We start from the raw sequence: 25,129 nt of genomic DNA on the forward strand, positions 1-25,129 counted from the left end.
AAGATGGATGCCCCCACATATTTCGGTTCCCAGAACTGCATGTGCAGTCTAGTCTTTTGGGTGTGGTTCAACCCAGAGACACCTGGGATACCCAGAGACTATTTAAGCCACGCCCATGCTGAGAAACATGCTTTGCGTTTTCTGCACCTGCAGCGTGACACTCACCATGTTCGGATCGGTCTCCAGTAGGCCTGCATCTTTCTTCTGTGCTCAGCTCCTGCAAGAACAAGAACACTGTTAGGAACAGCCTTACCTTGCGGCGCTTCTGCCCATCATTCATCGCTCCTTCTGTCCTGCGGGCATCTTCGGCGATGTCATTCCCATCCTGGCACGCCGCTTCCTATGGAAAAGAACAGAAAAAGGCATTAGTAAGCATTCAGACTGTACAAGCTTCAAACGCTCACCTGAATCCCAGCCGCTCTTTGGGAACTCTGTCTCCGGAACTTCTCACCCATCTGCAAGAGGGAAAAGACACTCCAGGTTAGCGTGGAAACATCTAGAGGCGCCGCATACCGCGCTTACTCACCACATTTCCTCTTCATAACCGGCATCTACGCTGAAAACATCGCGGCACCAAAAAGACACAGAAGAACCGCTCAGTTCAATACAGATAAGAAAGGGTCACATCGTGCTCTCACTCACCTTCAGCGCTACTCATCTCAGCAGCACGTCACCGTCCCCAGACGCCGGCCATCATCTAAGGAAGGAAAGGAACTAAGTTAGAGAACTGTCCAAAAGACTCATTATAGTTACCTGTCGGACTCTTGCCAGTGAAGTAACTAGGCAGCAACGAGCCCGCATCAATCAACGCGCCCCTGCACTGAAAGCAGGACAGAGATCACACCTCCCAAGAAAACAAGGTGAGCTGTGGATCAAAGGGAAGGGTTGGACCCCAGGGAAGAAGGGGTTCAAGCACATAGACACAATAGGGAGTTAAACTCTACCAATCCTATGTTTCAGGCCCAGTCTCCAGTCGAGTAGACTCCAGGGAAGGGTTTGAGGTTGTAAGAGGTCAGGACAGGCTGAGTGACGTCCCCATGGATACCAGGTGAGCGTTACAGATGGCTACACATGGGCTTTGTCCCAATGATGACAAGACGGAGCTCCTGATCATCGGCCCATCAACTAAACTTAATAAACTCAACAACCAATATACGATATTCAACATTGACAGCTTAAACATAGTCTCTAAAAGGGTAAAATCTTTAGGCTCCTACCTAGACACAGAAAAGGAAGTAGCAGACTTTCTCCAACACTTCAAACCAACAGTAAAGGAGACATCCGGCCCCCCAGCCATAATCAAACACTGCTCCTAAGCGTTAACCCCGATCATCACAGTATTTATCAAGGCTTCCTTCTCCACAGGTAGCGTACCACCGAGCATAAAAGTGTGGGTTCGCCCCCTCATAAAAAAAGCTGTCCCTAGATCCTACCTGCCCTAACAATTACCAACCCATCATCACAGTCCCCTTCCTTCTCAAACTCTTAGACAAAGCTGCCCACTCCCAAATCCAACACTACCTCGAATCTAACGCCATCCTAGGAAAAAGACAATCAGGCTTTCACAAAGGCCCTGAAAACGCCCGTTTAGATTTAAAAAAACAAATCACCAAAATAATACACAGGCAAACCAGCACTCCTATTACTCCTGGATCTCTGCGCCGTGTTTGATCTGGTTGATGACAACATCCTGACTTCCCACCTCTCCAACACAGCCCACTTCTCTACTAAAGCCACCTCATGGATAACTTCCTTTCTAGAGGGCAGAGCCATGAAGGTCTACTCCGATCAAGCTAATGCACCTCTCACCACCATCCACTGCGGAGTGCCCCAAGGGTCATGCACAGCACCTACCCTTTACAACCTATTCACGAAGCCTCTCTTCGACAAACTGGATTCACTCGGCATAGCCTACACGAACTATGCTGACGATACACAAGTACTTCTCCCGTTCTCTGTTTCATACGACCAGGACGCAGCAGCCCTCCTTCAAATCTACTCTATCATCCAAACCTAGATGGCAGCCAATGGACTCTGCCTAAATGGGGGAAAAAAACGAGATCATCCTCGTAGGCCCCAAGGAAATACTACCCAAACTTTAACAAAAATGACAATTTCACCATTGACAACGCCATCATACCTGTCTCCTCCTCCGTAAAGACTCTGGGAGTCTATCTGAACTCAAACCTCTCAATGACTCGTCAGGTCGGCGCCATTGCTTCAGCCTCTACTCACACCACCAAACTCATTAATAACATAAAACCCTTTCTGACCACGCAAAACTGTCTCTCCATTGCCCGGGCCACAATAGGAGCTAAACTAGATTACTGTAATGCTCTCCTTGCAGGCACCTCAAATCATAATCTCCACAGACTGCAAATAGTACAAAACAACGCACTTCGCGCAGCCCTCAGCATCCCCAAAACGGAACACCTCACCCAAGCTAGGCGAGCCGCCCGCTGGCTCCCAGTTAAGGAAAGGATCAACTTCAAGATACCCTAACGACAAATGCATCAACCTCACTGCCCCATCATCCTTAGCAGACACCATTACTAAAGACCCATCTACATGCCCCAAACAGTCATCACGCCAATCAACTCCGCATACCCCACCATCAAAAGAGCCAACGCAGGAGGCATCAGCTTCCCACACATAGCTCCCAAACTATGGCATGCCCTACCCAACGCACTCAGAGCTGAACCCGCACTCTCCACCTTTCGCAAAACCCTCAAAACCACCCTGTTCATATAGCCCTTTTAGCCCCGCTACCTCCCTCCTTACCCCATCCCTATCCACCTTGCCTCCCCCCCACCCCACTCTTGTAACTAAGTTAGGTATATGCATACTCTGTAAACAGCAGGATCATGTAATTAAGTACTGGATCTATACATACCCTGTTAAAAATAAGTCCTATGCTTTTCCTATGTAACCAGCAAGTATTCTCTGTAACAGCGCCACGATGCCTAAGGACTGATATGCACTCTATAAATGCTAATAAATAATTAAAAAAATAAATAGACTCAGCTCTCAACCTGAACAAACAAGTTAATGCTACAGCGTCCGCTACTAGTTACACATGCAAACTTATCAATGCATGTAAACCATTTCTATTCACCGACAGCTGCATTACATTAGCCAGAGCTCTCATCCTGTCTAAGCTAGTCTACTAAGTACAAGGCAGAGACCCAGTTGGCTACCCTTGGATGTAGCAATAGTCGGGGACTTGTAATCAAACCAGTAATGTGGAAGAAACCATCTTTCTAAACATATATCAAAGACAGTAGAAACCAGAAATATAGAAAAATACAATTTATTAAGAAGCAAAGTAAAAAGCCACCAAATAGTGGTCTTCAAAAAAGGATCAATTGGAGAAAATCAAACAAATATTTCATGTGTAATCAAATATACAAGGGACACATCCATTATTTTCATTTTTGTACAGTTGATCATATCATACAGTACTGGTCATAGTTGGTGGACGACACAATCCAATTTTTGTCAAATCCCACATCTACAAAAGTGGGTTTCTACCGTCTTTGATATATGTTTAGAAAGATGGTTTCTTCCACATTACTGGTTTGATTACAAGTCCCCGAATATTGTTACATCCAAGGGTAGCCAACTGGGTCTCTGCCTTGTACTTAAATTTTTTGTCCTCTCCCAGGTTGACCCCCTATATAAAAAAGAGGACCCCCTTATACATGCTTGTTTAAGCTATCTACTAAGCTAGACTACTGTAATGCACTGTACCTAGGGTCTAGCAAACAGAACATCAGTAAATTGCAAACCCTTCAGAATAACGCCTTCAGAACTGCATTAAGCAACCCTAGAATGCAGCACATCTCCAACGCTAGGCGCTCTACCAAATGCCTCGCCATTGAAGACGGAATTAAATTCAAAGCCCCCAACCTGACTTTCAAATGCATCTCTAACAAGGTTCCGAAATATTTGTTGGACAAATTTACTATGCACAACTCTGAATGCCTCATCGGATCCCTCTACGCACATTGCCTTAACGTACCTAACTATAAACTCAAGAAAGTAGGCGGAAGTAGCTTCCGAGTCATGGCAGCCCAACTTTGGAATTCCATGCCCGCAGCCTTAAGATCCGCTCCCACACGCCACACTTTCAGAAAATAAACTAAGACATGGCTTTTTTCACTGGACTGCTAAGTAATATGGCCGTCTAGTTTGGTGTACCAACATCTCTAACTTTTATATATGTATAGAACCTGGTATTATCTTGTCAATCTTACTTGAACCACTATATTTGGTTTGCCCTCATTGTATATACCTGCTCTTTTTGTAAAATGTTAAATAACCTTGTGGAATGTAATGCGCTCAGATACCCGTGGGTTAGGTGCGCTATATAAGTCAAATAAATAAACAAACACAAATACGTTACTTGCCTTCAAATGTCAGGAGAGGGTTCAAGCCATAACAGAAGTTGGGAGCGGGTTCTGTTAATGTTAATGGAGGGAAATCTGCAAGAGGAAGCTTTCCCAATGGCTGTCTTGAGCCTAGGAAGCCTGTGGCCAGAGCAGCCAACACCAGATCTGGTGACTTTGAGTAGGATTTCTGGATTCAAGGCTGAATCCACATAGTGATTTCTGTGAAAAGCTTGAATGTGGCAACCCCATTCGAAGGTTGGGCAGTTACCAAATGTTTGAAAGAATGCATAATTTGGATTAGAAGCAGAGTGCGCACTTTCACCATTAAGCCAGACTTAAAGCTATAGTTATGGTTTAAATTGTGTACGTTTCTAGTAATCTGACACCCAGATGTCTTCTATACCTAATGTGGTATCTTGAACAAGTAACTTAATCAGTTAGTATAGTTTTATGTAAGCATCAATTTTTTTCTCCTGGCCTATTCGATCGGCTGTTCACTGTAGCTGAATGATGCAAGGGGTTTGGAGCCCATTTATACTTTGCAGTAAAATGTAGTAATGAAACAATTAAGAGTGTTTAAATGAAACTATTGTAAAGGACAGTCCTCTAGCCACTTTGCCCAGTAATTTTGAAAGGTTGAAAGGTTGTGCACAATCTCAAGAATGGATCTATAAAATAGGAAAAAACCTGTAGTTTTCTTGGCTTGCCTTAATTTTAACTGGTCATATGAAACGTGGTCATTTAGTTATCGTTCAAACTCCTGATTTGCATTTCAGCATTTCACTCCACAAGATCAGCAGAGGACATAAGCCCTTGAATTCTCCAACTTTGATATTTGTGTTTTCATGTTTATTAATGATATACTTATAGCAAAGTTGGCTTTGTATATAAATATTACATTACAATACTTCATTAGCAATCTAAACAGTCCCGTTCCACAGTACCAACAAAATAATAGCACGTGGCGTTCCACTTTACTGGCCTACATCCTACTTTACACTGTATAAATAAGACATCAGTTGAAAGTTAAACGCCACCTGACAATTCATTTAAATTCTCCATGAAAAGTCACCTTAAAAGAGAACGTTTTTATCATTCGTTTCCATAAGTGTATGTCACATATCTGCTGTCTTAGTGCGGTCACATTTGTTACTGTAGGATTTTATCCATTTTACTCACAGGATGTTCAAGCTTTCACAGTCAACTAGGACATGCTCAGCAGATTCTATTATATTGATGCTGCATAGATGACGCAATATATCTGTTCTCCTTATGTGCGGCTTTTTGGGAATGCCATTATGTAGTTTGGCATTGAGACATGCCGCACGATATAAGCTATGAACCGTTTACTATTTACATTTGTTGCTAATTTAACAAGGTCTGCTTCATAGCTATAGGAGGACACTCTGTTTTAGCCACCTTTTACACGGCCCAAGGTTATTCATACTTCTATCACTCGTAAAACAGGTAAACCAGCTATTATAGATCTTTCAAATTTTCACATTTGAGCCCATGAGGGAGTACGATTCAATCAATGCATATGCTTTAAAGTAGCTCACTGTGATGGTTTTATTATCCAGTGTCAATAGTTTTGCGTACCAAAGAGTTACTCTAGATATCAATATTGCTCTTGTGCCCTTTATATTGAATTCAAGTCTGAGATATTCCACTGGCAAACTCATTGACATTCGAAATAGTTTCAAAATAAATATTTGCTTCAAAGCAGTTCATGTTGGATGTAAAATCATGGCCCCACACTTCGACCCATCCCAAGTACTGGGATTATCTTTGCAGTGTATAACATCATGACTGCTAGGATTGAAATTCCGGCCTGCCCACCAATAAAAGCGCTTAGGGCATGGATAAGACTCATGCATTTGTTTTGGGTTTCAGTCCAATGACATTTCCAAGTTAGTGTATCATCTATGGTCACCCAAGATATTTATGTTGTTTCAGACATTCAAGGGGCAATGAATCATAATTCCACACATAATTAGTGCCTATTTGGGAGGATTTTCCTCTGAAGACCATAGTTTTGGATTTACTTATATTCACTTTAAGACCATTATTTTTTGCATATTTATTCAGTCTAGTAGGTTTTGCAGCCATTTGGAGTTTGATCTAATAGTAATAGATCATCGGCGTAGCCCAGCCAATTTATTTTCTGCCTCCCAGTCTTAATTGGGACATTTTTAGAATCGAGAAATGCAGCTGGCTGGTTTGCTAAGTAAAGGTTGAAGAGTGTTGCCGCCAGAATGCAACCCTGCTTGACTCTTAGGTTGCCCTCGACATTCAAGCGTACATGTATACTAGTATCACGGTACAACAGTACTATCAGATGGAGTAAACCTCCAAGGCTACCCCACGCTATTTGGACCACAGCTTATTACGCATTAAAGTGTGAGTTTTGTCGAAAGCCAATCTGATTTAGGAGGAAGAATATTATTGGTGACAATCCATTCTGTGTGTTCAACTAAAATGACTTTTGCAAACAGTTTCGCTGGGATGTCCAGCATTGCTAACATCCTATAATTGGCAGGATTCGTCCAACCTTTCTTGTAGATTGGGAGAATTTTGCTTGCCCTCCACGAGGAGGGAAGTGTGCCGCTTCTCCTGATCTCCATAAAGAGTAGGCGAAGCACCTTGACCCAGAGCAATGGCGATTTTTTTAAAATTAGATTACATGTTCCGTCAGGGCCAGTTGCATGTGAAGATTTTAGTTTGCTAATAATCACTATGAGCTTGAGTTGGAGGTTCAATTATCATATCTAATGGAGTCCGACTATTCAGGGTAGCAGCAATGTGCTCAGACCATACATTCTCTGCTATGCCCTGTAGGGGTAATGCTCGTTTTGCAGCTCCTCTGATTACTGCCCAGACACCATAAGTATTTCCACTACGGGTTTGGATTGCCAACTTTTGCCAAATGTCTCTTGCACAGTTGAGATGGATTTTAGCCAACTCTTGTACAAGTTTTTCGCATTTCTGAAAGACATGTTTATTTCCCAATCTGCATTTGTTCTTGCAGATTTCAATATGTTTGAGATCTTAGCCCTCAGCTCTTTTTTTCGCCCTGTGTCTCTCACAATCAAAATGCACATTTTTAGTGCCTGACGGGTTCCAACGCTCATGAGGACTCTGTATTAGTGAGGTCAGCAAAATCTGCTATGATGGTGGAAACTCCTCTCACTTCACAGGTCTCATGTTGGGCAATACATTTCGGCAGTAGCTCCTCCACCAGAGCATTCACTTTTTCAAGGTTCTCCGGGTTCCACTGAATCCGATTGTTACCGTTATTGATATTGCCCATTCTTTGTCATAATCTTTACTTCGTGTTGGATTGATTTATTTCCATAGTGACGCAAAATGACATGTAATCGCTTCTTCCCGTGATATTATGGCCATGTCCAACGATATCAACATAGCGGCTGGATTCACAAGTACTTAATCAAGAGTGGAAGCACTTTTACCACCAATATGATATGATATGATATGGCATTTGTAACGCGCCTATACACAAGCTTTTCAAGTGTTTCAAGGCGCGACGAGGCAGGGAGGGGGAAACGGGGGAAGACAGACAATGATCCTACTAGGCCAGTTGTGCAGGGGAAGGGACAAAGCGCAAGGGGAGGGGAAGGGGCAAGTGCAGTACAAGGTAAGTATATATAATAAAATGAATAGGGCCAGCTGGTGGCAAGTGCAAGGTAAGTGCAGACAAGTGCTGGGAACGGGGGCTGTAGGGATACAGAGACAGTCCCGCAGAGCAGGGGTTGCCAGCGAGGCAGTGCAAGTGCAGAGTGGCTGGGCCCAGGACCGAGGTCGGCGAGAGTGGCCCAGTTGCAGATTCGGTGCAGATTCAGCGAAGAATTAGCAGGGGAGAGGGAGAGAGAAAGCAGAAGCAAAGAGGAAGGTTTTGAGGTGCTTCCGGAACCATAGATGGTTCTCCTCAAGTAATATGTGTGGAGGCTTTGGTGGGGTCACCACGGCAGTTACCATTAATTTGAGTTAGTGAGTAAGAGTGAAGAGTGACGGCCAGGCCTTTCCTTGGCGCTTCATTGCCTACAACTTGACAGGAGATGAGGCAGCTAGCCTATCAATAACAATTTCACTATTTTCTATATTGGCATTAAAGTCGCCTACAATTAGGAGAGGAACATTCAAACAAACCCGTAGCAGCTTTTGTTACGGTATTCACATTGTTTGTTGCCACTGCTCCTAGTGGATCATAGATATTTTATTATATTAAACACTTTGTTCTGATAAGATGCAGTGAAAGCCAACACCATTGAGGATGACACAGATAACTTTTTCAGGACCCACTGTAGGGGAGTGGATATCAACAGGCCACCTTTAGGTTGACCAATTGGGCCCTTAGTTCCTATTTGATGGATTGTACTTTGTCCATCAAATTCAACTGGCTCAAGCAGCCATGTTTCTTGCAAAGCCACTGTCCAGAATACCTCAATAATGGCTAATAGTCCTTCCTCTGTGCTAAGTGTGAATACCCCTTGTGTTCCAAGAACATAAGAAGCGTCATCGGGTTAGACTTGCAAAATTAGTCTTGAAATTGGCAACCACTGCCAACATCCTTCACCATTGGACTCCCTCTCCATTTTGGCATTAACGTTGTGAACTTCCTGTTGATTATTAGTATTTACTTCAGCAGTTTTTACACACTGGGGGCTTATTTCTTTTTCCAACATGCTTTTGCACAGCCTCTGGCTTGAGGTTGGATGGTTTAAGGGTTTTCTTTTTTTTTTTTTTTTTTTTTTTAGACTAAATTGTCACAATTTTACAACTGTAGCCCAGTATGTTTAATTCAGATGCATAATTCATTATATACTTTTAGGTAGCATCTGAATTGAACCAGATGTTTGAAAACGGATACTGGCGAGTGTTCATGCTGATCGACAATTTTGATGTCCTCAGAGCCGACTACTCTGAGGGCAACTACAGATTGCAACAGGGCAAGGATATATGCCTGATTCAGACGAGGAGTATATTCAGAGGTGGAAAAGGGACAAAGCTGTAGGGCTTTGATTTCATCCGCACCCATCACATCATCCCTATGTTTAGTAGTGCTATTGTTACTAGCAACGTCTTCTGTTATTCTCACTAACTGGATGTTCTATGGTATCATTACTTAACACCTGACTATCCTCACTCACAAGTAGGCATTCAAAATCTTCCAATGCACCATCAGGGTTAAGACTCAAACTGCTTTTATGTGTGTGTGCAGCCTGTTTTAGAATGCAATTTGGGGAAGTGCAGCTTCTGCTGTTTCATCTTTCCTGATGTAATATTTGTCCTAGTTACATTAGTAGTAGTCATCATGTGATCTTATTCATGTTACTTTGGCCTCCAGTAATAGGCATGTATTTGTAAGCCTAGTCCATTTTCTTCTTGCGACCTTTTTTCGCACATTTATTACAGCGTTGTTTATGAAGAGTTAGATCATTAGAGACATCCACATTCTGTATGCTGATACTAGCGTCGGCCACTAGTATATTAGCTGCCTCATTGGTGTTTATCCCTTGCTCTCTGTAAAATGTACACCCCCTATTAATGCTTTTGTGGAGTAGATTGTACTGAATATCAATTCTGTTTTCTAATCTTTCAACAACTGTCATCAGAAGATTTAAAAAAATGTTAAACATTGCAGAGCATGTCATGCTCACATTCACAGAGTTGTTACTATCGACATCTAGATCGACAGTCTCCAAAGGATTGTAAGGGTCTGTTGTATTGATAGACAGAGTGCTAGGCTCTTGGAGCAAAGAGACATCAATCTTGTCATTGGTTTCAGGTATTACTACTTGTGTCGATCTCTCTGTAGTGCATATTTCGTCAAGATAAACTTCATACATAATAGAGGACTCAGAAGTGGTGATGTCCACATTCGCTGGGGCGCTAGCGAGTGTTCTAGTAGTTGACATCAGGTCAGTACCATTTACCGTTTTTAGAGCATTAGGGGCCAACATCATATCCACTAGGAGCACACAGGTCAAGGGGTTGTGTAGCATAGCTTGAACACTAAGTACCTTATTGAGAGCAGTGTATTAAGCAGTTGACACAGCACTGCCAGTCCCTGGTTCCGGCTGTGCTGTACTTTTTCGGTACATGGGTAATGGGTAATTGCTGGGTACCGTAACAGCCATAGTTACGTGATCGCCTGTGATGGGAACTCCCTCTGTAACAAGATCATCCACACTTGGCTTGTTCACTGGTGACATAATGGGTCTCAGGTATTCGTCATTTGTCACAGAGGGTGTACCATTGAATCTCGTATCATTTGTGTCTTGCGGTACAGTAATAGTACTGATTACCTGGGCAATGAGCTTTGTACCCACATAACCAAGCGCTGTGTTAAGTAGAGCTACGATTTCGTCCATTGCTTCACTTTTTTTTATCTAAGAACTGCACATTTTTGGAAATAGGTTTTTATTTTCTTAGATTTGGTCGCAGGTTGAGGTTTTGCTATAATTTTGGGTGTGCACATTCTAAGTTGTCTGTGAAGATGACTGCGGTCTAAGGGAGTCTGGACGGCTCGGGAGAAGAGCTGGAACATGGAAGGTTCCTGTTTCAGCAGGTTACACCACGTTGCGGTATATTAGAAGAACGTAATCGCGGTTCTTGTGTGGCACGTGGTCTAGATAGGCAGACAAAGATTGCATACAAAGCTCACGAGCAGCAGGGAGGGGGGATATTGCTGGCTGGCTGGCAACTAACACGTGTTACACACTGCCTACACCGCTGCGAAACGAGGCGTGTACTGGGTTAACTCTGTTAGACCGTTAAAGCTACTGGCAACGGCTAGCTGCTATTGAAATGGAAACTAGGAACAAGGAGAGGTGAGGCACCGGACAGGGTGCCTTGCTTGCACACTGCTTACCGCAAACAGCAAAACAGCGTTCGATGCTGCACTCGCTTGATGCCCGCGTCCGCTGCCTTTTGTACACATCCGGGTCGGGGGCGTTGCTAAGGTTCTGTAGAGGGACAAGAAAGATAATTTTAGTTAAAATAATTGGTGGTAGAGAGTTGGAATAATAGATCTATGGCCCCTAGTGTGCAGTCATACCGCAATAGTCCAATGTAAAGTCCAGAAGAACTGGCAGAGTATCCTCGGCAGACAACAAAACCGCCCTCGATGCTGCACTCGCTTCCCCAAATGGTAGTTTATGACACACTATTGTATTTTGCCAGCTGCAACATTTTGTATTCCCCAATATGTTTGGCTTTCGTGTTTGTAAATGCATTGTGGCCAAGAAGTATGAAACCTAGTCCACAAAAAATAACATTCCCATTCATGTAGTAACTTTAATGGTCATTTCTTGAGCTCCAGTGTGGTCAAGAGGTTTTGCTTTAAAGTAGTTCATAGCTCCTGCAAGATTGGTTTTCTTTTGGCACTTGTAATATTGTTGAGAAATGTGTGTGCATAGCTGTCGTTTAATTTCATATTTTTCAAGTAATTGTTTTTCTTTTTTGTTTACATGGTTGTAGTATTCCTATTTATTAACGAGCCAGCTGGAATCACAACGCATCTACTGGGAAAACAAAATAGTGCGAATAGAGAAGGATACCGCTGAGGAAGTAAGTTATGCTTCCGTACAAAGGAGATTTTGATGCCTCCTATATTTCATAATAAAGGAAGTGTCCATTGTAATTTGCTTTGTACAGGTTGTGCATACTTTTGGTTACATCTACCTAATATCATTTACCCAGTTCCAATTCTTTTGGCAACATGTTTGTAGCACTCAACATTTGAACAAAGGCCTGCAATTTAAATTTGATAAATGTTTTGAATCTAACATTTGTCTCAAAGAACAGAAAATAATCTGTTATCTACTTGATAAAACTCCCCCCTGTTTTTGGGAACAGAATTACTTGGCCTGTACAATGTCTGGACAACTGCTCGTCCATCTGTTTCCACTGTGAGTTTGAAAGCCCTAAATCATACCCATGGCGAGAGGCTCTCCTTAGCTTTGATTCCACCTAGCCCCACTTGTTTACTGACCATTTTCCCTAATGAGTACTAATACAAACATCCTAAAAAGTACTAATACAAAGCCCCCATGTTGTTGGCCTCTGACGTGCCCCCTAGACCTCTCAGGGTTAGGTTGTGCCAAAGATACTCTGTTCAAGTAAGTTCACACAGTTGGCTATATGGACTACAGTGGTTGGTGGCAGACAACTCCTTTTCAATTGGTGAGAAACATCCTACTGCACCTTGAGGGTCCTCCTACATTTTTGAAATGCGGTACAGTGTTTCTCATTTTGCCTTAATGTATGAAATATTGTGTTAGGACAAAGTCTTATCTGCAACTGTGTCCCCTGTTAAATACATTTCTTCTCATGCTTAACCAAAAGAATCTAAATATTTCTGTTTTGCAAATAAAGACTGGGCTTCCTAAACCCTCTGCAGCGTTGTGCATGGGCCAGCACTTACCCATTTCCTGACTCATGCACATCCATGTGAAGGATTGGGGAGACCTACCATGATGTCGCAGCCTTCATTGTTCTAAACAGACGCTTGAAAATCTGTCCTGAGGACATTAAAACCAAGCTCCGGGCATGGTCAGAATGCTGCTGCTGCCTGATTCCTTAGCAATGTGATGTTGAAGGGAGTCCCCTGATCTGAATGCTGCTAATGATCACACATCCGTGACTCAAGCCGGGGTGTTTGCCAAAAAGGTGTGTTGTGCTCTTTTGAATAAGGGCTCACGTGTGTGTCTTTGAGTTGTGTATCAGGGGTTGAAATTAAGTTTAGGTAAGCAGGCGCTAAAGGTAGCTCCTGGGTATCCAGCATGAACTAGTAACCAGGGGAACGTGAAGCTAGCGCATGGGGATCTGCAAATCCAACTTTTCACCTAAGATGCAAACGGACCATTTTGTCGGTTATTTACGACCACTTGTGCTTTGAATGTTGTGAAGATCTGCCCTAAGGATCATTTATAGATTGTCTCTCATGCATGAGTTAAATTCACATGTGTGTGTATGGGTCCCCAAGCCTGCAAGTACCAATGTAGCTACTGGTAGCTCTTGGTATCAAGCTTACCAGACTTTTCTAGGCTACAAGCGGGAGTTAAATAGCTCACAGCTCCCCTCAATTTCAAACCTTGCAGTTTCTGATCTTTCCATGGTGTGTGGCAAGCCCCCACTTCTGCCATGAGTTTTGCGGGGAGCCTCATGCAGTTTGGTAATATTTTTCACTGACATTACTGAGTCTTTGGTATACTCTTACGTCCCGTCCCCTTTCCTCCATACTGCATGGGCGTCCCTTCCAAGGGACGGGAGACGCAGCCTTTTGCACCAGAAAAACATCTTCTTTAAATTTAGAGGCATGCAGGGGTGCGGCCCTGGGAGCCTGCGCTGCCCTGTCTCTGCCCTCCGGTGCCACACCGCAGTCCCCTTTTCAGCGTAGACGGAAACGGGCCGAATTCACCAGCGCTCCTGGGTTTGGCTTCGGCCATGTAATTCCACGCGCGGATACTTCTTCTGTCTTTTTATCATACAGGTACTCTGTCCTCAGCCGTCATGCTCCTCCCCGGCGCATGTTGACTTTCACAGGGTTCAGCAGGTGTCCATCCTGCGATGGGTTCTTCCCAACTTCAGACCCCCACGCCCTATGCCTATGTGGCCCAGACCATGGTTGGCAGGCTTGTACAGCGTGCAACGCCCTGTCATCGAGGTCTCTGAAGAACAGGCTAGCCAGGTCGAGGGAGCTCTTCCAGAAATCGCCTCCAGAGAACCTGAAGGACTTCGTCAAACATCGTTCCAGGCCCAAGGTAGGGCCTCTGTTCTCGATCGCACCCCGCAAAGGAGACTCCTTCCCAAGGATTCGCCTGCGCGGGACGGAGCGGCCAGGTTCTACTACCAGCACGTGCCCTGAGGCCTTCCCGGCTACCGGCTTACGGGTCGAGGGATCCTCCCGGTGACAGTGCTGAGAGACTGGAAGGTTCTTGTACCGGGTCTTCACCCGAGGGGCTATGCCCTAGTACTGGCAATATGTCCGAGGGGCCATGTCTTAGTACCGGCAATATGGCCAAGGGGGTGCCTAAACGCAGATCTACCGGCCACCCGGCCGAGGGTGTTATGCCTAACAGGCCTCGGTCTGAGGAGCAGGGTAGGCCTCATGATCCACACTCAAGAGTGCTGGAGGAGGCTGGGCCCAGCGAGCTGAGCAACACAACGCAGGCACGTGGAAGGCAGCTCGACAAGATAGTTGCCGTGCCAGACCTCAGCACCCGTCCGACGCTGCACCAGGAACGGGATTTCGGTGAAGAACGAATGTCATGGTGGGACCGGTGTCAACCAGGTACGTGGCCTACAGCCTATCCTTCATTTGCGCAGGGCAGGTTCCCGCTACGTCCATATGGGCAGGGTATGCAGCGCCTCCAGCAGCCGCCCACTACTATAGCCTCTATTTATCCTGTATGCTGTATGCTAATAACCCTGTACTGCACTTTCCCCTCTCCCTTTCCCCCATGCACTTTTCCCTTACCCTCTGCCCTTGCACTTGCGCGATCTGAATGAGACCTGGCCTAGAAAGATAGTTGTCTGTCTCCCCTTGTTCCCCCCCCGCCTCGTCGCGCCTTGAAACACTTGTGTATAGGTGCGTTACAAATGCCTTATCATATCATATCATACCATACCACCCCTCCAGCCTGTGAGGACAGGTTCTTTGAGAGGGTCCTCGGACTCATGAAGTCCCCTCGGATGGGGGTGATCTTCAGGCATGCCACCAGGGAGGTGCTCCCACCAATGCTTCCAGCACCTCAGGCTCCTCCAACGGCACTCCCGGCGCAGCCTTTGCCACCAGCTCAGGCCCCCCAACCGATTCCTCAGGTGGTTCTGTACCAGCCTCTGCCACAGCCTCCGGCTTTGGTCCCAGTACCCCAGCCTCTGGCTCCCGCCACTCCTCCACTGGTGCAGGATCCTCCTGACCCCCGGCGGACACGGCCGATGAGGAGGACCCCGACACGCCATTGACAGCCAAGGCCTTCCATGAACGTCTTGCAGGGCTGACTGAGTGCCTGGGCCTTCCTCAACTCGAGGTCGAGCAACCAGCAGAGGGGGGTCCTCGCAGAAGTCCTCATGCCACGCCCCTCTGCTAAAACGGAATTCCACTGCAGACCGATGTAGACGCCCTGGCCAAGAAGGGTTGGCTCAAGCCCCACTCTTTCTAGCCTGTCAATTGACGCTATCGGTCAATCCTCAGCCACACTCCTCAGTGATCGCTGCAGCATCACTATACTCCAAGCCTCAATCGTCCTCAGCCGCCTCCTCTGCAGCGCTGCTAGGCAAGGAGGAGATCATCTTAGAGGCATACAGGAAGAAACTCTATTCCAACGCGTCCTTGCATCTTCGTCAGGCTGATGCCATGCTGGCGGCCACTAACCAGAGGTTGTGGCGGGAAATTATTTCCTCGGAGCTTCCTACGCAAAGCCAATCCTGTTTCAAGGCGGGACTGGCTGAGGCCAAGCTGGTGGCGCAAGACATGGCCCACCGTGGCCCACATTGACACCTCGGCCCAGGCCATCTGCATCGGCACGGACATGAGAAGAACAGCCTGGCTCTGCAACTAAATTTAACCCAGACGTCCAAGAACGCATGTTAGACCTGCCATTCAAGGGGAGTGACCTCTTCCACTTCACCAGGGAAGAGGAGCTGGACAAAAAGAAAAACAGCTCCCAAATGGCCAAGTCTTTATCCATCCTGACAAAGACCACGCCCAAATCGTACACCTATTTACAGCAGCGTTCCGACAAGGGGCATACAGACGGAGGGTTCCGCGGCTTCCAACAACAGAGGTCCAGGCAGCTGGACCGCTCGCCGACTCCAAATCGCCGCAAGCAACAAAAAAGGGTGTGGGGGGGGGGGAGTAAGGGCTTTTTCCAGTCCCCCTTCCCTCTAACAGCCTCTGAGGGAAAGAAGGAATAACACGCTCCCCGGGTCCATGTGTCTCCAGTGGGGGGCAGGCTTGCTCTACATGCACATTTCTGGCGCCAGAATTTCATGGACCCCTGGATCCTCTGTAGAATCCACGTGGTACTGCCTACCCATCCTAGCCTCTCCTCCTCCCTCCTCCCCTCCACTCCCTCAAGTTGGGACAGCAACTCTTCTTACGGAGATCCGATCGCTCGTAGAGAACCAGGCCGTGGAGGGAGTCTCAGCCTCCCAGTGAGGACTGTGCTTCTACTCCAGGATTTTTTCGCCATTCAGAAAAAGAACCAGGCAGGCCTGAGAGATGTGCTGGACCTTTCCACCTTCAACCTCTCCTTACCTCTACAAAAATTCAAGATGGTTATGCCAGCTTTTATCGCGGAGACAGACTGGATGTGCTCCCTGGATCTGAAGGACGCGTATCTACACGTCCTGATATGGCAGCCCCATCATTCTTTCTTACGATTCAGGATCATGGGCTACCATTTCCAATAAAAAGTACTTCCGTTTGGTCTCAACTCGGCCTGCAGGGTCTTTACCAGACTCATGAGTCCCTCCTAAGGGCCTCCATATCTACCCATACCTCGCCGACTGGCTCGTCAGGGCTACATCGCCATAAGCAGTTCACCAAACTTCCCTGGCTCTTATGAACACACTGCACGATCTGGGCTTTTCGCTCAAGAAGTCGCAGCTGCAACCCACGCAGACTGACATTCTTGGGCTTCATCTGGGACACATGTTCCGAGAAGGTGTTTCTGTCGGAGGACAAGATCACAGCCATTAAGAGGGCCATTACAAACTTCCTCGGCAGAGAGGTGGTCTCGACCTGGTGGTACCAGCACCTCCTGGGTCTCTTGGCAGCGGTCCTATTAGCCGTCCCCCACACGAGACTCCGGATGAGGAGGATACAGCTGCACTTCGCGGCATCATGGAACCAGGAGCGAGTCTCTCAATCCGAGATGATCAACGTTCCTCCATCTCTCCATCAGGACCCCACATGGTGGTCCATGGACTGCAACCTATGGACAGGCAAGCCCTTCCTCCTTCCCACCCCGCAGGTCACCATGACCACGGACTCCTCTCTCGAGGAATAGGGAGCCACGCTGGACAATTTCTCGGTCCACGGCACCTGGACCCGACAGGAGCAGGAATACCACATCAATTGGTTGGAGGTGAACACCATTTGGCTAGCGCTCAGAGCATTCATCCCACTTATCAGGGGCAAAGTTGTCCTCATTCAGACAGACACCTCGACCAGCATGTACTATGTCAACGAGCAGGGAGCCACCAGATCCCCTTCCCGGTGCAGACTAGAAATCAGCATGTGGGAGTGGACCCTGGAAAACCTCTACCTCACAGCAGTCCACCTTCCTGGGGAATCCAACCTGGATGCGGACAGGCTCAGCAGGTTGGGAGCGGACAACTAAGAGTGGCAGCTAAACCACCTAGTTACTAAGGAGATCTTCAGCAGATGGGGTCGTCCCCAGGTGGATCTCTTTGCCACCTGGCACAACAAGAAGTGCCCTCTGTTCGCCTCTTGGCAGGGACAGGGCCCCGGCTCCCTCGGCGACGCATTTCAGATTCATTGGAACGGCATGCCAGCTTACGTCTACCCGCCCACTCCGCTGATCCACAGTGATTTACAAGATCAAGGAGTCTCGCCAGCTCAACGTCATTCTAATAGCTCCATGGTGGCCAGCCAGGCCATGGTTTTCGGAGCTGCTCAGCCTCTCGGAGATGCCACAGATTCACCTTCCGATGGGCCCAGCACATCATCAGGCGCAGCAGGGGGGCAGGGTCAGTGACGCTAAGACACCTCGGCCTCTTCCAGACTAATCTGGAGATCGTACACGGCGCAAGGAGCTAGGCTACCAGGGCCCAGTATAAAAGTAAATGGACCAGGTTCTGCCACTGGGCAGCCTCCAAGGAAATCAACCCCCTGGCATGTACTCTGGATGGTGTGCTCTCCTTCTCGGCACCTCACCCACTCAGACATGCAGGTGGACAACTGCTGCACTTACTTCACAGCCATCGGGGTGTACAGGAACTCTGAGGAGGGGGTCTTCTCCTCCTCTAATCCGATTGTCAAGATACGTTTGACGGGGTCGCAAGACTATACCTGCCCATCAAGATGCCACACCCCATGTGGGATCTGAACATAGTCGTGGGCGCCCTGGCGCACAAACCATTCAAACCAGTGGCATCTGCGGACATCGGCCTTGTCACCCTCAAGACGGCCTTACCAGTCGGCCTCCCCTCGGCTCACAGAGTCAGTGAAATCCAAGCGCTGGTCGCCTTAGAACCATATACTAACTTTCACAGGGACAAAGTAGTCCTGCGGACACACCCAGAATTTCTGCTTAAGGTGCCATCTGCTTTCCATTTAAACGAGGACCTAGTCCTTCCTATGTTTTTTGCCAATCCCAGGGATGAGGCACAGAGTTCTGCATTGCCTGGATGTCAGGCGTGCCCTGAAATTCTACCTGGACAGAACCTAGCGCTTCCGCAGATCAGACGCCCTATTTGTCACTTTTGGAGGTGCAAGACCAGGCTGTCAGGCCTCCATATCCTGCTGGATGGACTCGCCAATCAAAGAAGCATACAAGGATCAGCACAAGCCTCTTCCGGCACACATGCATGCCCATGCAGTCAGGGCCAAGGCAACGGCCATCGCATTCCAACGTCATCTCCCTTGGCAAGTCACAAGCATGGGCCACTCCCTCAGCTTTGTGCAAACATTACTATTTGGACGCTGGCTCTAGATCTGATGCGGCTTTCGGGCAGGTGGTTCTCAGGAACCTATTTGCTTAAGGAGGTTCTCCTCTATGCCCTGGGGCTATATTCAGTTGTAATCGCCCATGCAGAATGAAGGAATGGGGACGGGACATAATATAATTTACTCACCGTAGTGAAGTCCCCTTTCCTCATACACCCCACCATCCTCCCCCCTCTCCACCCCCTGATTATACTGGTGTCATTAGGCAATGTTAATCTATTGTTGACGTGGTGCCGGAGGGCGGAGTCACGGCAGCGCATGCTCCCAGGGCCGCATCCCCACGCGCCTCTAAATTTAAAGGGGAAGATGTTTTTTTCTGGTGAAAAAGGTTCCGTCTCCCGTCCGTTGGCGCCCATGCAGATGGAGGAAAGGGGACTAAGGACGTTGAGTAACAGATAATTTTTCGAATAATTGAATCCCTGTTGAGACTTTTGGAGTTAAGTAAAGCCTTTTTTGCTTTCCTTTCCTTGCTCGATCACTTATTTTGAGGGCGGTGGTCAGTCCCTAAGGTTACCAGAGCAGGGGGCTCTGTCTCCTTTTATAATGTCCCTGCATTGTTTAATGCAGCACACATTGCGTTACAGCAGGGGTCTGCAACCTGCGGCTCTCCAGATGTTTTTGACTGACTTCTATGAGCCCTCACCATTGGCTATGTGGACTAGGACTGATGGTAGTTGCAGCCCAAAACATCCGGAGAGCCAAAGGTTGCAGCCCATTGCCTTACAGTGAAGTGCTGCAGGGCTACTTTGTATCACTTTTTCTATAATAACATTTGTGTTACCTTGTGAATGTGCCTAGAACACGCTGGTGACTGCTTTTTTAAAATTTGTGTGTGCATGTTTGTCACCTCATATTGCCATTTTGAGTTCCATATATTAATAGTTGTATCATGTGGCTCATGCCCTGTCCTTTTGACCATATTGTTCTTTGGCCTTCTTCCTAACCTCTCCGGTCGGAAAACATCATATATGACATGCACTGTTACGGGATTCAGCTTGTATTGACTAGCAAAGTTGAGGGTGTGTGTGAGACATGGCTTGAAATGGGGGCTGGCTGACTGGTACCAAACCACACTTAGGCAGTGGGATCTCCATTGCCTGGCAGATGTGGGCTTTGAGGCTGTCCCTAATTGGACATTGATTACCTGTTTGATTGGTGCACATCCTTGCTATTGTTGGGATGGGGCAGTCCCCATTCCCAAGTGAGCCCTTATGTTTTTATGATCTTCATCATTGGGGCCATAAAGATGTTAAATGAGCAGTCAGAGGCTCTATTCTTGAACCCCACTAGATTTTGGTTTCAACTGAAGGGAGCAAGCCAAGGTATATCTTACCAGGGTTTTCAAATCGGACTGATGTACTGATGTATGAGTGTAAAAGTGGTGGGTTTTTTCTTGTGGCTATTCTGAAGTTGTCCCCTATGGATACCAGTGCTGATTCGCTGATCATAGGTCTAAAATAGAATTGAGCTAATGGGTGATTAGATTCTACCTTCTCCAAAATGTGCTGTATATGTCGCTTACTAGAAATGTGGTTGTGTTTGTTATGTTTGAAAGAGGTTGGTAATTGTAGGTGCCTTCTGCGTCTCCAGCTGTGTTTTCTTAAAAGTGGTTTGGTGAAGGCAGTCTTAAATTATTTTGATAAGATTCCTGTTTGAGCGAGTTCAGTAGTTTGCGTGCAGGTGTTCTTTTGGTGAGGTCTATTGATAACTGTGTGGGGTGGGGGTAGGGTGTTTTCATTTCTTTCTTCTGTGTTGATTGACTGCTGTATATTTGATACTTTATTCCTGAAGTGCTTGGTGAGCTGTTCTTAGATTTTCAGTTAGTTGGCGCTGTTCTGAAAAAAGAACGGATGAAGGGCCTGACCCGGTCAGAGTACTCAACTTTCTTTGCTTTAAGGATTTCTACTTTATAGTTGCGGAGCTGTCTTTTAGTATGCACGTTTTGCTTGTTGTTTAGGTTTGCTCCATGTTTTTCCAGCATTGGTTTTCTTTTTTATAGAGTCTTTAGGTAGGGTATGAACTGTCTTACTGCTGACTTTTTGTTTTTGTTTTTTTATTGTTCTTTTGAGATAGTGATGTATTTTGGTGCTGTGAGCATTCTATGTGCCTCATTTATCCAGTACTGTATTGTCGCAAAGATTTCTATCTTTAGTAACCAATCTGATTCATGGCGGTTGGGCTTAATCTTATATTCTACATACCTTCCACATTCCCACCAGCCCCCATCAAAATAAAATCTTTAATTCTTGACATGGCGCAACATCTACTAATGTTGAAACAAGGGTGATAATTCTAGTCTCAAGAGAATCTAGAACCATACAAATCTTAGGTGGCTGGTGTCGGTAGGAAGGGTTTACTCTGTAGGCCATTGGATCACCCAACACTAGAGAAGATAAGCAGGTGGGACTGAACCTGCTTACCAAGTTTTTCCAGTAGAAATAAAGCTGACTGCAAAAGTGGGCAAACAATGAACTTTCCACCTAATCATTTTCTGCTGCTTACTTTTTCACTGACCTGTTTAGAGGTTGCATTGTCTTCCCTGAAAAAGCAATGCAGTCAACTTCTGTTTATTTCTGAATTGTGGCAGCAACCTTGTGGCAGTGCTCTCATCATTTGCTGAACAAAGGGGACTACTTGATATGAGACGATTGAGCTTGGCTAGGTAGAGTAACTGCCATGGTATCCTAGTTTGCTGCGTCTTCCTTACTGGCTGAAGGGCCCCAGCTGCAACTCAAAGGATGATTTAGGTCACTTAAAGATCAAATGTATATGAACTTTGTTAGGGAAAATCAACTGGAATAAATACCCTACATTTCTAGTACTAGGTAATTTTTTTTTGTATTCCTACTTTTTATTTTCCATATAAAACAATTAATTTCACAGTGCAGTTAGAAAAATACTCATACAGCAACATATTACAACATATTTCTTGACTCATATATGTGCTCAACATGTGATCTTGCCATTACCATGGGTGAACCTTCCCTAAATGATATCACTTACAAAATATATGCTTGTGCTGGACCCCTTGTCGTTGCAAGTGTGGTCTAAGCAATGAGTAACTTGATCACCCCAGAGTGATCTATAGTTGGAGTGGCCCCTATAGCTCCAAGGACCTGTCAAGATCACTATAATTTGTTACCTTTTAGGACTTGACTACTGCGTTAAGTGTGATCATGCAACAAAATTTGGACGAATAGAAAAACAAGTTTACAGTAATTTAAAAGAAAGTGGCCAGACCGCTAGGGGATGCAGAGTTATGAGCTTCTAAGTTGTCTGCTCCGTCATCCCCCATGAGTTATTGGCGAGTATGCTGGTGGTGCGCGTCCGATTTGAGTGACATAAGCCTGCCTGCAGGAGTGTCGGAGGCTGTGCAGGGCTGATCTGTTGGCTTGGAGCCTGGGGCTGCCAGATCCGTTGGCCGTGGACTCGGGAGGCCTGGCTGGGACGAATGCTGGCAGACCCTGAGCTGGGCCTCCGTGGAGGGACCGCAGATGCGCCCGAAAAGGTGGGCTACCCCGAGTAAGGAGAGGGGGAAGGCTTGAGACACTGGGACCTCCGCAACGACCATGAGCTGTGTGGGATAGGTGACGGATCAGACTGGAGTGCACCTGTGGTGTGGGCGGATGCACTTCTAGCCTGCCACCGGCTGTTGCTGAGTGCTCCGGTGGAGGACACTGCATGGCTGTGGTGCAGGCGGGCTGGAACTGCAGCATGCAGCCAGGGGAAGGTCTGGAGATACGCATATGAGGTGGACAGTCCTAATTAATGAAGTGGGCTGCTTGGGTTAAATTGATCAGAAGTGCATGGAGGTGTTATGATATATTTTATTTGTATCGCGCTCCTACACAAGTGTTTCAGAGCGCGATTAGGCAAGGGAGGGGAATAGGGGAGAACACAACACAACAACGATCTTACTAGGCCCAGTGACATTGAGAACGCGCAAGTGCATGGGAAAAGGAAAAAGTGCTTGGAAGGGGGAGCGTGGAAAGTGCGGAGCAGAGGAGAGCAGAATAAATAATAATACATAAAAATAAATAGAACATTGAGGCAATAAACAGTGGTAGGCAGCAGACTAGGTAGTCTGATAAGTGCAGATAAAGAAGAAAAATGGGGGGGTGTATCGGTACAGATACAGTCTCCAGTGCAAGGGGTGGCTGGGTGGCAGTGCAGGAGGGTGGCAGGGTGACCAGGTACTTGGGCCCAGGGGACACAGGGTGGCCTGGTGCACATTGCCAAGAGAGAGCAGATCAGCAGGGGAGAGGGGGAGCGAATGCAAAAGCAAAGAGGAAGATGTTCGCCTCATTCATGAACTGGGCAGCCTGGGTGAAGGGCCCTAAAGCAGGTGGAGGTGATTGCCTCGTCCATGAGGTGGGCTGCCCGGGTGAAAAGCACGGGAAACTCGCAGAGGTGACGGCCTCCACCATGAAGCGGGCTGTCTAGGTGAACGACTTGTGATGCACAGGATGTGGTGATGGCCTCATGGTGGGAGAGAACAGTCTGGGCTAAACACACACTGAACTCAGGGTGGTGAGGGCCTCCCTGAGGAAGCGGGCCGCTGGGGTGAATGGCATGTGCAGTAGACCCCGTTATAAAAGAGAAGAGCGCGTGAGCGGCTCAAATCGATGGGCAGAACCACCTAGGTACCCCAAGAACCTACAATCCCTGGATAACCAGCGGTGAAGGCACCTATTAAAAGCAGCCCAAATTGTGTGGAACAAGGGTGTGAGTGGTACGGAGAGGGGACTGCCCCGAATCTCAGGTCAGCGACACCCTGGCATTCGGCTGATTCCTCCCTGTGGAATGTCACGGCCAGGTACACAGAGACCACTGAAGGGTGTGTCTGGCCCTACCAGCTCAGCTCGCTTGGTGGTCCGGCTCTGTGGGGGAGTAAGTAATTAAACACTGTCGGGCATTTCAGCGGCAAAGAACATTTCGAAGGGCAGTGCGAGGCTGAAGACTGGGTCGGGTGACATCAAGGCACTACTGGGGATCCAGGAAAGGGAGAAGGAAGCTAACCCCAAAGAAACAGTGGCTGAGGTCCATCCACCCCCAGCAGGAATGGCGACGAAAGAAGAGCTTGTGGAGATTCTCTCCCTGCTGAAGCAAGCCCTCACTAAAGAGATCAAGGATACAAAAACGATGCTGAAGACAGTGTTGGGCCTAAACTCCCATATGATGAGGCTGGAAACTAGGGTAAATAAAGTCGGGGACAGGCTCACGTTGGCTTAGAGGAACAAATGGAAATGATGTGGGCCAAACAGGAGGACCTCGTGAACTGCCCTCGATAACATCAGGATCCATGGAATACTGAGGGAAGTATCAGACCAGGACCTGGGGGGCTACGTGAAGGAACTGTTCCGGACACTGTTAGACATCCCAGAAACCGCAGTGTTGGAGTTGGACAGAACGCACAGTGTGTATACTGCGCAATAGCGTTGCAACCTCCTACCCGATGTGCTCTCTCGTGTCCACTTCTTTCAGCAAAAGGAACAGATCATGGCGGCGGTGAGGAGGATGGATCTGGTACATTTTCAGGAGAAGCAAGTCACACTATTCCAAGATCTGGCACCTCGAACCCTGGCAAATGGGCGGAAGCTGCACATTGTGACAGCCTGGCTGCAGGCACAGAGGATCAAATTTAGATAGGTGGTGGGGGTTCCCTTGTAAGGTAGTGTTTGAATACAAGAACCAAAAATACGCAATTGGATCTGTAGAGGAGGCAACAACATTAATGAATGGGCCACAAGAGGACTCAGTTCAAGGAGAAGTGCCCCAGAGCCAAGATGAGACTAACCGAGACAAATCAAGAAGGCTGAGACGGACGAAGTTCTTGGAGGCGGCACTCATCGCAGGCAAAGGTTGAGGGGGGACTCAAGTGACGACATAATTCACATCACCTGGGTGCTGGGCAGAATCTAGGGCCTTGGTTCTGGGCCTCTCAAAAGGCAAGGCCACCTCTGCACAGGGCATATGGGTGAGCACATACTCCACTTGATGAAGAACATTGGGCACGGCG

General features: G+C 47.0%; 1 protein-coding gene across 1 annotated transcript in view; it reads left to right on the plus strand.

Moving 5' to 3' along the window:
• Positions 1–25,129, plus strand: part of BRAP (BRCA1 associated protein) — a 525,360-nt gene that overhangs the window by 304,532 nt on the left and 195,699 nt on the right. Inside the window, exon 10 of the mRNA XM_069619516.1 lies at positions 11,892–11,981. Coding sequence (XP_069475617.1) covers positions 11,892–11,981 — 90 coding nt within the window. The remainder of the gene's footprint in view (positions 1–11,891; positions 11,982–25,129) is intronic.

This window comes from Ambystoma mexicanum, chromosome 10 (assembly GCF_040938575.1).
Source record: "Ambystoma mexicanum isolate Mex_15411 chromosome 10, UKY_AmexF1_1, whole genome shotgun sequence".
Classification (NCBI taxonomy): Eukaryota; Metazoa; Chordata; class Amphibia; order Caudata; family Ambystomatidae; genus Ambystoma; species Ambystoma mexicanum.